Raw genomic sequence first — 13,859 nt, 5'->3', positions numbered from 1 at the left:
GGCTAAATCAACTCAGCTCGACGTTCTGATCATATAAGTATACATTTCCATGGGTCTATCTCTTTTTGTTCTGGTACTTACAAACATCGGACCAAAGTTATACCATTTCATGCTCATGAAAGGTATAAAAATGCGAAAATTGAGAATTTAGCGGATCCAGGACTTTGAAGGCAATCCGCTGAAAATGGAACCAGAATACAAAGGCTACTTGGAAATGACAGCACGACCGTTTAGGAGTTTTTATTGTCATCATAATGGGCTAAAATTAAAAGGAAAAAGGTGTTGTTTCTGACTTAACACTTGTGCTCTGAAAACAAAAAGAAGGATATCAAATTAATGTACAACGTTAAGAATTACGATTGGAATTTTATACGTCTCACATGTCGTAAATTTTTAATTGCTTCTCTATATTATTAGATGTGCCATATATACATACTTATCACTATCATTATCTTTGTCTTTGTGTATATCCTTGTCTATGCCTTTATCTCCGTCTGCCCACAGCGCCGTTCGACGCAGCAAATGGCAACCTCCTACTTGTAGATAAAAAGTAAAGATTTTCCAAAAGCCTTTCGATTGATATCCATATTTAACAATTCGTTTAACTTAGTTATTAAATAATTTGAATTTAATTTTCTAACATGTGAAAACTCTTTTCAAAAAACTAAGACTAATTTGACACCTGATTTTTGAAAATCGAACTAACGATACAGATATGAAAATCTCCTAATTCGATATACCGTATTTCTGAAATTTACCGTTATGTGGCTGGCCAAGGTACTTTCTTCACATTTTCACAAAATTTTTTTCAAAGTTGATAACTTTTCAAAACGAAATACCTAAAAACGTTAATGCGCCTATTCACATGACCCGAGTTATAATTCGCTTACATGTGTACATATGTAGCTACATAAATACTGAAGACGTAAACTCACAGAGTAGATTTCGTTGACTTGAATGACAAGAAATTTTGACTTATTTTCACGAGTAACTTCAAGTAAAGTAACAACAAAATGTGAGAGAAAATCATTAAGCTGTCGTCGAGATTAATGAGTTTTGTATAACAAGAACAAAAAAAATACGAAATGTAATTTTAATTTTACCGGTTTTTTGGTTTCTATTCTATTCGTTTCTGTATTAATATACATATGCAATATTAGTTTGGTTGTTTTGTTTTTTGTTTATTGTTTTCAACGGCTGATGGGGGGTTTTAATCATGGTACAATAATTACAGGTGTTGCCTTCCCAGAGAGCGCATATTCCGATCTGCCTTATTTGAAAAACATCATTGTTGCCAACACTAAATGGTTTACTGCTAGGGAAAAAGGGATATTTCCATACCCCATATACCATTTTTTTTAACAAACCTTGCAGAGAATTGATTTAATTTGCAAAAGCCAAAAAATAAACATTTGCTTAGTAAATAAATTAAAAATTAGTAAAGCTCACTTTCTTTCAAACGTTTCTTCTTTTGTGTTGAAACATTGTAAAAATTAAATTCAGCGAAAACAAAACGCAAAGCCAAATAAAAGTTAAAGAATCAACATTAAGCTGCATCAAATTGAAAATAAGGGAACATAAATTTTGATATGAAGCAAAATTATCTGGGAAGATAATACCTGTAATGATTGTACCATGCGTTTTGATTAATTTCGTAGCATAAGAACTAACCATAAGTTAGGTTTGTATTAATAAAATAATAATAGATATTTCGCTACCTAAATTTATACGATTTTTTTACAAGAAAGTAATATGTATGTATACTGCAATCGGTAAGAATTGAATAATAAAACCGATATACTGAAAAAAAGTATTTTAGATAACTCGTTGAATAGCAGCTTTGTCAGCCTTATAGGTGAGTCCGTGCACATTAGACCGGGTCATTCCACATGACACTAATAGAAAACAGCTACCGATTTTTCGAAGCTTCTGTGATGAGTACCTCAAATTTGGAACAAAAGCAAATTGAGTGAGTACAAGTACACTTGAAAAAATAAAATAAAATAAAACACAAAACACCAGGGCTTTTACTCAAAAAGCGGTTCTATTCAAAAAATCAAACTCTACGCTCGTACTCTATCGTTAGTTCGAATGAACCTTCGGAAATATTCGAAAAAGGTAAGCAACACTGCTTTGCGCACGTAACGCGCAATTGAAAATAAAATGGTATCAAAAAATAAAAATTTGCATAATTATGTCATCATTGAATCCTGGTTGTGCATAAGCAAATAACAACTAAAATACATACCTACGTATATATCGATGGCTGAATGGAAGATCGACCTATCTCGGCAGCCAGTTCGCGTTTTTGAACCAAATTCTGAGATAGGGCATTTTTCAATTAAGCTCTAGAATAGAGCGTTCTTCAGCCGAAATTTGAAATAGGATGTTATTGAAACATGTTTTGAGATAGGGCGTTTTCCAACTGGCTATATTATCTGCCGAAGAATTAAATTTTAGCGGATCTTCGTCCGGTTAGTTGCTGTAGAACACAGTTCCCTAATTTTCGACCACTTGGGGTTTCCATTCAAAGCAGTGGGTAGGAAATTTTCGAATATGGGAAGGGGATAAACTACATTCGAAAGCAACTAAACGGGATTTGAGCATCTATCGGAAGCTACTCGTAGGGATTGAACTTTTAATAAGAGTGTGTTTTCTTGTATTGTATGTATTCGGTTTACTTCATATGCCTTACATACAAGAATTCGTTTAAAAAATACTTACTTTAACATTAAAAGATTAGGCGAGGGAAAAATCTAAGTAAACGCCAAAAGCGTTCCCACGACAGTCGGATCTACGTATCCGGTACGACCCAGATGTATATATAGCCAAGGACTGTCACTCCAGCATCACTTCCCAAAAAGTGCGGCAGCGCTTATTCACAAATGTTCAAAGAAAAATGTTTGCCGAATTCTAGTTTGGTCCAGAATAAAAAGCTTCGTATTGTCACGAGATACCATCAATGTAAATAAGTTTTCAAATAGGACACTGTTTGGTCAAACTTTTTTCGTCCGGCTCTAATGTTTGGGCAAGCATATGCACACATATACATATAAGTATGTGCGTATGTATGTGTATACACATGTTAAAGCACTCTGTAGCCATTTTAATTAATTAATTTGGAGAATTATTTCTTCTTCTACTCGAATGGCTTTGGCGTTCTGGCGAAATTAAGAATAGCTCACCCATTTGACTTGCATTTTTTCTCAATTCTCCACACACACACTCTTACACACTTTACAGCATCCGTGCATTTCGCACTCTCCGACAGCTGGCCCACTAAAAAACAAGCTTCTTAGCCAATTTTAATTTTGCAGCTAACAATTTCGCTGGCGCCAGCCTCTTGCCCCCTGTTTCTCTCACAACCAACAATTTTTGATCCCGCTCGTTTGCTATAAAATCACTGTGGCTCGCAGGTGGGATGTTAGTTTTGTTGTGCAGGTGCAGTTAGTTCTATCTACATATATCTTTTCAGCCAGCATCCAAGTCGATTCAAATTCAATGAAGTTGTTCGTTTTACTTTTTGCTATCGTGGCAGTAGCGTACGCTCGCCCACAAGGATATGGCGGTGCCGCCGATGCTAATGCTGGAGCTACTGCCAATGCCGAAGGCGGTCAATATGGACCACCTGGTCGTGGTCCCGGAGGACCTGGCTTTATAGGAGGCGGATACGGAGGAGATGGCGGACACGGAGGTCATGGCGGACGTGGCGGTCATGGCGGTCATGGCGGTCATGGCGGTCACGGCGGCTCGGGCTTCCCCGGCAGGCCAGGTGGCAATGGGGGCACCGGCATGGGCGTAGCCAGGTAGGGGCAGGGGGGGGCCCGGACCCCCCTCTATCTTTCAAATTTTTGCCTAGATATTCAAAAATACTACCACGAAATGCTTGCTTGATAATTTCGGCCCCCCTAAATTTCAAGGTTTTTCCTATATATATACTGTATAACAAATTATACTCCCAACGCTATCTAAATAATTAGTAAATTGATTTGAAAAGTAGATATGTGGATCATCCGGTTCTGTATCAAGTTATTATCTCTAACTTCAAAGCACTTCCATTTTAAAAGGGTAAAAACCTGGCTGCAGTCGAAAATGAGCAAAAATTGATTGAACGGAAACTATAAATAAATTTACAGCCAAGACGTTTACTTCTAAAGTGGGACAAAACAAAATCAAGTAATATATTTAGCATAAATAAATATACCAGCCTAAAAAATCTGCGTACTCAAAATGTTCAATACGCCCTCATACTTATACATACATACATATGTATGTATATCATTTAACGTTTTGTCCGGCTATTTGGTTTATTATACAGGTATGTAGAGCGAATTTAAAAAAAATTCATCAGGGTTTAGTTGAGATATTCGTTTTTGGCCACTATGTTTTGTACATTTCCCAGTACTGCAAAGCTTTTGACTGCCATTCACCTGGGAGTGGCCAGAAGTGATTCGTGTGCTTACGGTTCAAATCGCAGCTAACTAACTCCATGAATACTCTGGGTAGCGACCGAACGCTAGTTTGGGAGCGAGGTAAAGTGGGAGAGCGTAACACCCCGCGTGCGCTGGGGATTAATCGGGATGGTGACTCTGCCCGGCTGGTTGAAGTCCTAGGGAAAATAAAGGCTGACATCAGCTCCATCCACGAAATGCGATGGACGGGGCGAGGAAGGTAAGCGTGAGCTTTGCGACGTCTACTACAGTTGCCACGTAAAGGAGTGCAATTCGGTGTTGGATTTGTGGTGGGAGAGAGACCGGCGTTCAGTCTAGTGGACGAAAGTCTAGCCACAATCCGCATCAAAGCGAGATTCTTCAACATCTCATTCATATGTGCCAATGCCCCGATGGAAGAGAAGGACGAGGCATCCAGGGCTCTCTTAGCTTAGAGCGCACATATTAGCGCTGCCCCCGACACGTATAAAAATCGTGCTTGGCGATTTAAATGCCAAGGTGGGCAACGAAGGGATCTTTGGTGCGAGTGTCGAAAAAATCAGCCTCCACATAGAAACGGCGGGCTGAGGATGATCCACTTCGCCGGGGCCCGAAACTTGGCAGTATTTATTACTGGGTTCTAGCATAAAAAGATCCATCAAGCTATTCTCATTTTCGTTGTTGGTGTTTCCGACAGGGTAGGAGTGTGATGTATTGTGGAACGATTTTCCGTCATCCCTTGTCAAATTTGGTTTGGGGACAAACCGGTTTCGGCGTTGTGCCATCTTCAGTGCCATTTTTCGTTCTCTCAAGCTACATGGATGTCTCCACATCGAAAAACGGGAACCAAATCGAGCATGTTGTGATAGACGGAAGGCATTCTTCCATGTTTTAGATGTACATACGTACACTCCGAGGGCCAAACATCGACTCGCACTACTATATTGATGCATCCCCCAACAATGCAGAGAAAGTTCAACGTCGAAAAGCGGCAATCAAAACAGACGGCCAATGGATTCGGCGCTCGACCCTCATACCTGATGTGAGAGAGCACTCTTCAACAAACCAACTTGCGCGAGCAGTGGAACCACATTTCCCTCTCATTACTGGAACGATGAGGAGTGTGAGAAAATGCTTGAAATGCTGGCCGACAGAAAAAACACCCGATATTTTTAGCAGAGTTGAGCGACTTACGGAAGGTTTCAAGACTCTTTTGGGAACAACGATGGTGACCTAGTGACCGATGTCCAGAACGTACTCAGATTATGGAGGGAACACTTTTCGACCCTTTTGAAAGGCAGAAGCACTTCGAGGTCCCAGTCGATGACGATGGAGTCGATATCCCAGCGCCTGACTATGAAGAAAAGTGCCAAAGCTGTTTGAGCTGACGGCCTGTCAGCTGAGCTATTTAATTACGATGGCAAGGAGTTCAAGTGCGCTCTGCCAAATCCACAAGAAAGGCGACCCCGCCTACCACCGCGCGCATAGGTTGCAAGGTCTTATCGAATGTATGGTCTACCATAGACCAGGTATTCACAGTACGCCGAAACTTGGAAAAGACCCGCGAGAAAATGATCCGCACTCACCACCTATTTGTCGACTTTAAAGCCGCTTTCGACAGTACTTAAAGGTATATGGCGCTATGTCTGTCATACGCCTGTGAAAAATTACGTTGAGTAATAACATCAGCTCTGCTCTGTTGCCTTTCGCCACCAGACGGGGTTTCAGACAGGGCGGCTCTCTTTCATGTGACTTCTTTAATCTGATGTTGGAGAAGATAATAAGATCTTCAGAACAGAACCGCTTAGGAACAATTTACTACAAGAGCGTACAATTGCTGGCTTATGCCGATGACACTGACATCGTCGGTAAGAAAAACCGCGAAGTCTGTCCTGACTTTTACAAGTTGGACAAGGAAGCATAGCGAATGGGTCTGGTGGTAAACGACGACAAGACGAAGTATCTCCTGTCATCAAACAAACAATCAGCACATTCGCGCCTGGCACCCACGTCACTTTTGACAGTTATAATTTCGAGGAAGTAGAGAATTTCATTTACTTGGGAACCAGCATTAACACCGGTAATAATGTCAGCATGGAAATCCAACGCAGAATCGCTCTTGCCAACAAGTGCTGCTTTGGACTGAGTAGGCAATTCAGGAGTAAAGTCCTCTCTCGACGTACGAAAACCACACTATAAATCACTCATCATGCCCGTGCTGGTATGTGGCGTATTAAAATACAGCGGCTCAACTGGCTTGATCATGTCGTTCGAATGGACACCGACGCCCCAGCTCTGAAAGTATTCTGGCTTCACTTGGCATTTCTAATAGGCTTCAGTTGGTCAAAATCGCTTTGGCGGTTACAGCTCCAAAAAGGAAGAAGAGGAAGAGAATAGATCTATAACCTTATCAGTCACACAGTGTTATAATCCCGACGAAATCCTTGACGGTGGTACCGGGAGGGGAACGGTACATGACGGTAGGAATTTTAGTTTGGGTTAAAGTCTCACACGGAAGGGGTTAGGCTTCCGATGCTTCCTCCTCGTAAAATAAACATGCTCAGTAAAAAGTTAACAATTTAAATCGACGAATAGTTTTATATCAACTTTTGTGAACTTCTGTTTATTTGTTTTTTGTACAACATATTTACCTTTATTGGTTACAATAATTTTAAGCTATAATAAAAAATTTTTTAGTACATAATAAGTTATTGGTTTTGAATTTTTTATTTTGTATGGCCCCCCCTAAATTTCGTTCTGGCTACGCCCATGGGCGCCGGTATCCACAATGGCGGAGGCTTCCCTCCAGGTCCAGGTATCTACAATGGCGGTGGGCTTCCTGCAGGTCCAGATGGCTACAATGGTGGTGGCGCTAGCTCTAATGCCATCGCCAATGCAAATGCGAGTGCTGGTGGAGCTGGTGGTGCTGGTGGTGCTTCAGCAAACGCTAGTTCTAGTGCGAATGCTAAAGCTGGTGGTGGCAATGCGAGTGCCTCTTCCAGTGCTAATGCTAGCGCCGGCCAATTAACTTATGGTAGAAAATAATTTGCTAAAATTTTAGTGCAACACATATCACTCATGTCGAACTGCCCACAAATATCTAAGCTAATGTGATTTATGTATAAATTTTAAGGTAAAAAAAATGTCGAAGTAAAAAAATAAATAAAAAGTGAAAATTAAAAGTTATGCATTTTTTTCTATGTTTTCAACGAAACGCTGCGGGTTTTTGGTAAATTTTTTTTTTCTAATTGTGTCAAAAATGCACAATCAGCGATCTCCATCAACAGTGCCGCCTATGAACATGGAGAATAGCATATTCAGAAAAAAGACAATTTCCTAGGCAAATATAAGGATGAAAAAGCTCTAACAAAAACAGTAAATTAGAAGGCAGGGCGACGACACTCACCACAGCTATGTATGTATGCGCGAATTTGAATTTATTAGGTGTCTGTTTTGCCTACGAGATCCTTTAAAGCTCATCTGGTCTAGACTTAATTTACGTTACTTAACTTAACTTAATATTTTTGCGAAGCTTTTATATGAGAAACTTTTTGATGGTTAGTTAAAACTTAACTTACCGTAAGAAACTTAAGAACCTACAGATTTTAGATTTTTAAGTTACGGCCTTACGGAAATTGAGAGCGGTGAGAGAATCAGCCTTCCCAGATATTCGGTTTTGTATTTCTGAAACATACAGAATGTAAACATTTTCTTTCGAACGCTGTCAAACGCTGAAAAAGAAATAAACAATAACAAAATGTTTTTGCCTAAGCTCCTCAGCCCTAATTCAGCGCGTGTAGCCGCAGCTTTTCCTGCTCCGAAGTATCCCAGTGATTCAAATTTAGGCAGATCTTTGCATTCCCTCCAGTTGATTTATAATGGCGGCCTTGTCCAATGCGATTTACCACACGAGAACAGAATATGATAATGACGTCAATGGCTTCTCTATAGCAATAAAAGACAATCAACGCCCTGTTTACCTTCTCCTGAATTCTCCTGAAGTTCGGCTTGCAATAAAACTTGCTATTATGAATTAAGCTTGGATACTTTATCGTGTTAGAGGGCAACAAATAAATCCGTCCAATGGATGGAGGTTGAAAAATTGGGATATAAAATCCATTTGTCGCGATAATTATGTTCCCTAGGACCGCACTAGGTAACCGCATACTTATTCCGCGGGCGAGAAGGACTGCTCAACGATGTAAGCTGATTGTATTGATATGCTCGTGCAATAGCCATATTGATTTGATGACAAATGATCTCTATGAGAATCTCACTCCTTAAGTGTAATACCATTTTTGATCTTTTTATATCGTCACCTGAGTGGTAGATCGACCTATCTCGGCAGCCAGTTTGAAAATGCCCCATCTCAGAAAACTTTTCAAGAACGCCCTACTTCATAATTTGATTGAAGACTCCCTATTTTAGAATTCGATTCGTAAGCGCCCTATCCCAAATGAAAATACTTTGGGTAATGTGCTGAGTTGGAGCGTTTTTGAACCGAATTCTGAGATAGGGTGTTTTTTTTAATACAATTCTGAAATTGGGCGTTTGCGAACTGACTGCCGAGATAAGTCGATCTTCCACTCTGGTGAAGATATGAAATGAACTGATCACTTTTGTTCGAACATGTCCTATGAAGAGACTAATTGATCGCGTTTATACCCGAGTAACTATAAATAGTGACTAGTCGCTTTTAAGAAATAAAAACTTGTTTCAGCTGCGATTCGAATACTCTCTCTACATGCCAACGTCGCGCATGAAATTTCCTTGACTTAGTGCGTATATATCATTGAATCGCTACTTGTACCCGTTAGAGATGAGTCGGGGACTAACTGCTCCCTAATTATACCCATAATCGATGAGCCGGTTCTATGGTTCTCCAATAATACAAGTATGAGACTAGTTGCGACTAATTAATGCCCATTTTTACTCGATTGATACTAATCTCGGAATATTTGAGGGATTCACAACGGTGTCGTAAGTGTCGTATTGTTGTATGTCGTAAACTTTAAAAGCTCAAATAAGCGTTTATTGAACTTTAACTGTTTTTTAACACTGCGAAAATTCATAATATAACTTTGATGGTACTTTTCGAACCCCTTAATATGTTTTTAAAGCGTTTAAAGTTTACAACAATCAACAATATGACACTTACGACACCGTTGTGAATACCCCAATTGTCTTTAGAGATTTGTCGTATATTGTGACGTCAATTTATAGTATGTAATCATAAATAGTATAAAATCTATATGCTCATCTAGATTATCTAATACTTTCCTCCGAAAATATAAATATTTAATACATTTGACAAGCAAAATATTTATAAAATAGCAACAAAGTACGTACACGTTAAATAAAATCTGTTAGTCATACTTAGGTGCATCATATTTAGAAGTGAATTTCACTGTTTGCATTTATTGTGCGAAAACGCAAAACAAATTTACATATCTATGTATGAGAGCGCATGTGTAGTACTACAAGTACAATTATTTTGTTTTCAAACAAACTCACTGCCACCGGGGATTTCTCAATGCCAGTTAACACACCTACCTACATAAATGCTTTCCTAGAACTTAACACTTGTACTGGACTATTTATTTCTTTATGGCAAATATGTCTTTAAATGAAATCCGTTTTTACAAGTTACATATATTAAACACTTATTTCAAAAGTACTGAGCTTCTTGTAAAAACTAAAAACTTCCAAAATAATTCATTTGCCATCCTACTTTTATAAAATAGAAAGGGGAAGAAGAGAATTATGCTTTGTGAAATAGCACAAAATGTGATGAAATTTTGTACACAGATAATATTTTGAACCGTATAAGGTTGCCACCTATTCGAAATTAGTTAAAAATTAATTAAAACATCATAAAATAAGTATCAAATGGAAGGTATTTTAAAGATCCTTTATTCAAAAATATTTTTAATAGGGTTGCCACCTATTTTGAATCGCATATTTATTTAATTCTTTGTCTAGAGAAAAAGGTAAAATATTATTATCCATAGGTACCTAGAGAGGGTTCTTAAACAATGCTTTTCCTATATACAAGATATTATTCCTTACGATAATAGTGTAAGGTTGCCACTTATTTTCAATTCTGAACAATTTATCCAAAACATCACAATATGGATATCAAAGGAGAGGTGTTGTTGAGAACTTTGTTCGGAAAATATTTTCCATCAATTTCCACGCTTCTAAGTGATACAAATTTTTATTTGGTTAATTTCAATCAGCATTTTTTTGTGTATAGACGGTACATATATGCTCAAGATATGTACCATTCATTCTACCGTATTTCGGAATAGGGTTGCCACCAAAATTTTGGAGTAAGAAATTTACTTAATAGATATCGAAATTAAATTTTTTTATTTCCAAAATATTGTTTAAAGCTATCCAAATCTTGAAAACTATATGCACTCCGGGCAAAGATCGATCAACCTGGTATTTCAACTTTCGGATTCAAAAATATTCGTCATTCGAACCTACAAAACCTCCCCGCCGCGCGTACATCTCTGGTTGTATGTTTTTTTTTATTTATTTAGATAAACAACCATTTATGTTTGCCGTTGATGATGCTCCTATTCATACAAATGTAGTACATGTACAAATACATCCACACAGTCTGAATATATAACGAAAGGAATTGTTTTTGGTTTAATTCCTTTCCTCTTATTATTTTGTCGTGATCTTTTAAGAAAATAAATTTCTATTTGGTCAACTCTGCAAGTATAATCATCTCCATAAATAAGTTTAAAAAATATACATAAGTATCTGGTTTTATATTTTCTGGTTTATTTGCCTCCATAATATACTCTCATTTAGATTTCGCACGCGCATGTGAATTGTTGTGAGCTTCAAATGTAATCATCCAGGCAAATATTCATATACATACACATTTATGTACACACACACACACCTCACACTGAAAGCACACACACACACTGGGTACTATCCCTCGAGATAACCTGTCTAAGATCACCGAAAATTCGTAGCAGTTCGCTGACTTTTGCTATAAAAACGCCGGCTTGGGCCAAACATTTGCTAGTTTTGTTATCAACGCTTAGTGGTTCGTATTAGAATTTCCCAAAATACGTTAGCAACTTCACCGTTATAATGAAGCTGTTCGTAGTACTCTCCGCATTGATCGCCGTTTGCTGTGCTAGGCCACAGCAATATGGTGGCTCCCAAGCCGGCGCCAACGCCAACGCTAATGCTGGCGCAGCAGGTGGAGGATTTGGTGGTAACCCTGGCTTCGGTGGTAACCCTGGCTTTGGTGGTAAACCTGGATTCGGTGGTAACCCTGGATTCGGTGGTAATTCTGGATTCGGTGGTAACCCTGGCTTCGGTGTTAACCCTGGTTTCGGTGGTAACTCTGGATTCGGTGGTAACCCTGGATTTGGTGCAAATCACGGCGGCGGTTTCAATAGAAATCCTGGTTTCACCGGCGGAAATCCCGGATTCGGTGGCGGCTTCGGTGGAAACCCCGGATTTGGTGGCGGCTTTGGTGGAAAACCCGGTTTTGGTGGTGGTTTGGGCCAAGGAGGAAATAGTCCCGCATTTGGTGGCGGTTCCAGTTCAGCCAACGCTAATGCCGATGCCAACGCCAGTGGATTTGGTGGTGGCTCTTCTGTAGCTAATGCCAACGCTAAGGCGAATTCCTTTTCTAATGGTTTTGGTGGATCCAATGCGGCTGCAAACGCCGATGCTAGCGCCAATAGCTTTGGCAAATAGATTTGTGAATTCTAATAGCAAGCGAAATTCATCGAAACTCATCGCGATACGAACTACTTTATTCGTATACTCACTCACATCATTTATTTGACTGGAAAACAACGCAGCTTTAGGATTAAATTAATTTATATTGTGTAGATAAGTAAATGATATGGATAATCGAAAAAGTAAAGGAGAGAAAATTAAAAAAAAATAAATAAAATAAAAGTGAATACATTACACATCCAAAATTTGTACGTAAAGTGGTGTATATTAAGTAAACACGGGATATGTCTCAAAGGAAAACGAATAAAAAATTGCCTTCCTGTTGTTACTCATAACTCGATTTTCAAAAGGATTGACCGTACCAGAAGTATCGACTTCAAAGAACTCAGCACTTGCAAAAGAAATCGAAAGTACTCAGTACGCAAAAATACATTTGTTCCAATCATTACTTTGATACATGTACTCAGGATCGATTCAAAGTACTCAGTATTAAGTGTCAAATAGATACTTAAAATAACTGAGTTTTATTTACATTTACTGCTAGGCATTCATTTGACGTAATTAGGGATTAGTAAATTAATTTGAATCAAATGCTGCCAGCTTCTCAGATTTCTATTCTAAGCATTGAAATGCTACCAACATGCTTATATTGAAGAAAGTGCTCAGTACTATAAAAAATAACTGATCCTTAAAAGTATCGATACCAAATAACTCGATCATCAAAAGTATTCGTTATTTCCCAACACTACTTTTTATACCCGAGCGCACTTGTGCACAAGGGTATTATAACTTTGTTCACATAACGGTTGTTTGTAACAGGCAAAACGAATCGAGATAGATATAGACAAATGTATACATAAATGATCACAATGAAAAGAGAAATCGATTAAGCGGTGACTGTCTGTCCGTCCGTCTGTGCACACGATAACTCGAGTAAAAATTGAGATATCTTAACGAAACTTGGGACGTAAACTTCTTTCTGGCGTAGGACGGATGGTATTGAAAATGGGCGAAATCGGACTGTAACCACGCCCACCTCCCATATAACGGTAATTTCCAGAAATACGAAAACTGCGATATTTTAGTAACTACTGAAGATAATTCATTCAAAATTGATATTTACAACAATTTTCAGACGAAAAATAAGAATATTATACATTTTTGGTAAATGGGCGCAGCCACGCCCACTTATGGTTACATGTGTATAACTTGGTAACCGCTGCACCAATTTCTTCCAAACTTGGCACAGTTGTTGGCCTTGGTACAGCATAAAAAATCGCCGAAACTTTTTAAAATCGGACAATAACCACGCCCACATCCCATATAACGGTAATTTAGAGAAATACAAAATCTTCGATAAATCTGTATATATTGAAGCTAATTTATTCAAAATTGACGCTTGCAACAATTCTTTACCAAGAAATACGCTTATGGTAAAATTTTATGATCACATATATGTATATCGGTAACCGTTCTACCAATTTGTTCCAAACTCGGTGTGGTTATTGTACTTGCCACACAGAAGCAAAACGTTGAAAATTATTGAAATCGGACTAAAATTACGGCCGCTTTTCATATAACGGTAAATTTCAGAAATGTTTGAAACTTCAATATTTCGAAATTTAAGGACGCTAATTTACTCAAAATTGATACACCCCGGCTTACCATGTAGCGGTAGCTTTCGGAAAGGTGAAAAACGTATATCTA

The 13,859-nt window shown here is 38.5% G+C and overlaps 2 protein-coding genes across 2 annotated transcripts; both read left to right on the top strand.

Moving 5' to 3' along the window:
- The first annotated feature begins 3,501 nt into the window (after nt 1-3,501).
- LOC118742132 (cold and drought-regulated protein CORA-like) lies at nt 3,502-3,810 on the top strand. The gene has a single exon (XM_036474092.1). The coding sequence runs from the start codon at nt 3,502-3,504 to the stop codon at nt 3,808-3,810; it is 309 nt and encodes a 102-aa protein (XP_036329985.1).
- Nucleotides 3,811-11,549: 7,739 nt separating this feature from the next.
- LOC118741764 (41 kDa spicule matrix protein-like) lies at nt 11,550-12,169 on the top strand. The gene is made up of 2 exons (XM_036473735.1): nt 11,550-11,934; nt 12,016-12,169. The coding sequence occupies exons 1-2, from the start codon at nt 11,550-11,552 to the stop codon at nt 12,165-12,167; spliced, it is 537 nt and encodes a 178-aa protein (XP_036329628.1). The 3' UTR covers nt 12,168-12,169.
- The last annotated feature ends 1,690 nt before the right edge of the window (nt 12,170-13,859 follow it).

This window comes from Rhagoletis pomonella, unplaced genomic scaffold (genome assembly GCF_013731165.1).
Source record: "Rhagoletis pomonella isolate Grant_MI unplaced genomic scaffold, Rhpom_1.0 Rhpom_scaffold_00006, whole genome shotgun sequence".
In the NCBI taxonomy this organism is placed as follows: domain Eukaryota; kingdom Metazoa; phylum Arthropoda; class Insecta; order Diptera; family Tephritidae; genus Rhagoletis; species Rhagoletis pomonella.
This window is presented reverse-complemented; position numbering and strand designations above follow the sequence as displayed.

What these genes read in the sequence shown, in the direction of transcription:
- LOC118742132 (XM_036474092.1), top strand. Translation starts at nt 3,502, where the DNA reads ATGAAGTTGTTCGTTTTACTTTTTGCTATCGTGGCAGTAGCGTACGCT.
- LOC118741764 (XM_036473735.1), top strand. Translation starts at nt 11,550, where the DNA reads ATGAAGCTGTTCGTAGTACTCTCCGCATTGATCGCCGTTTGCTGTGCT. An exon ending in AAACCCCGGATTTGGTGGCG is followed by an intron (nt 11,935 to 12,015) that starts GCTTTGGTGGAA and finishes GTTCCAGTTCAG; the next exon opens with CCAACGCTAATGCCGATGCC.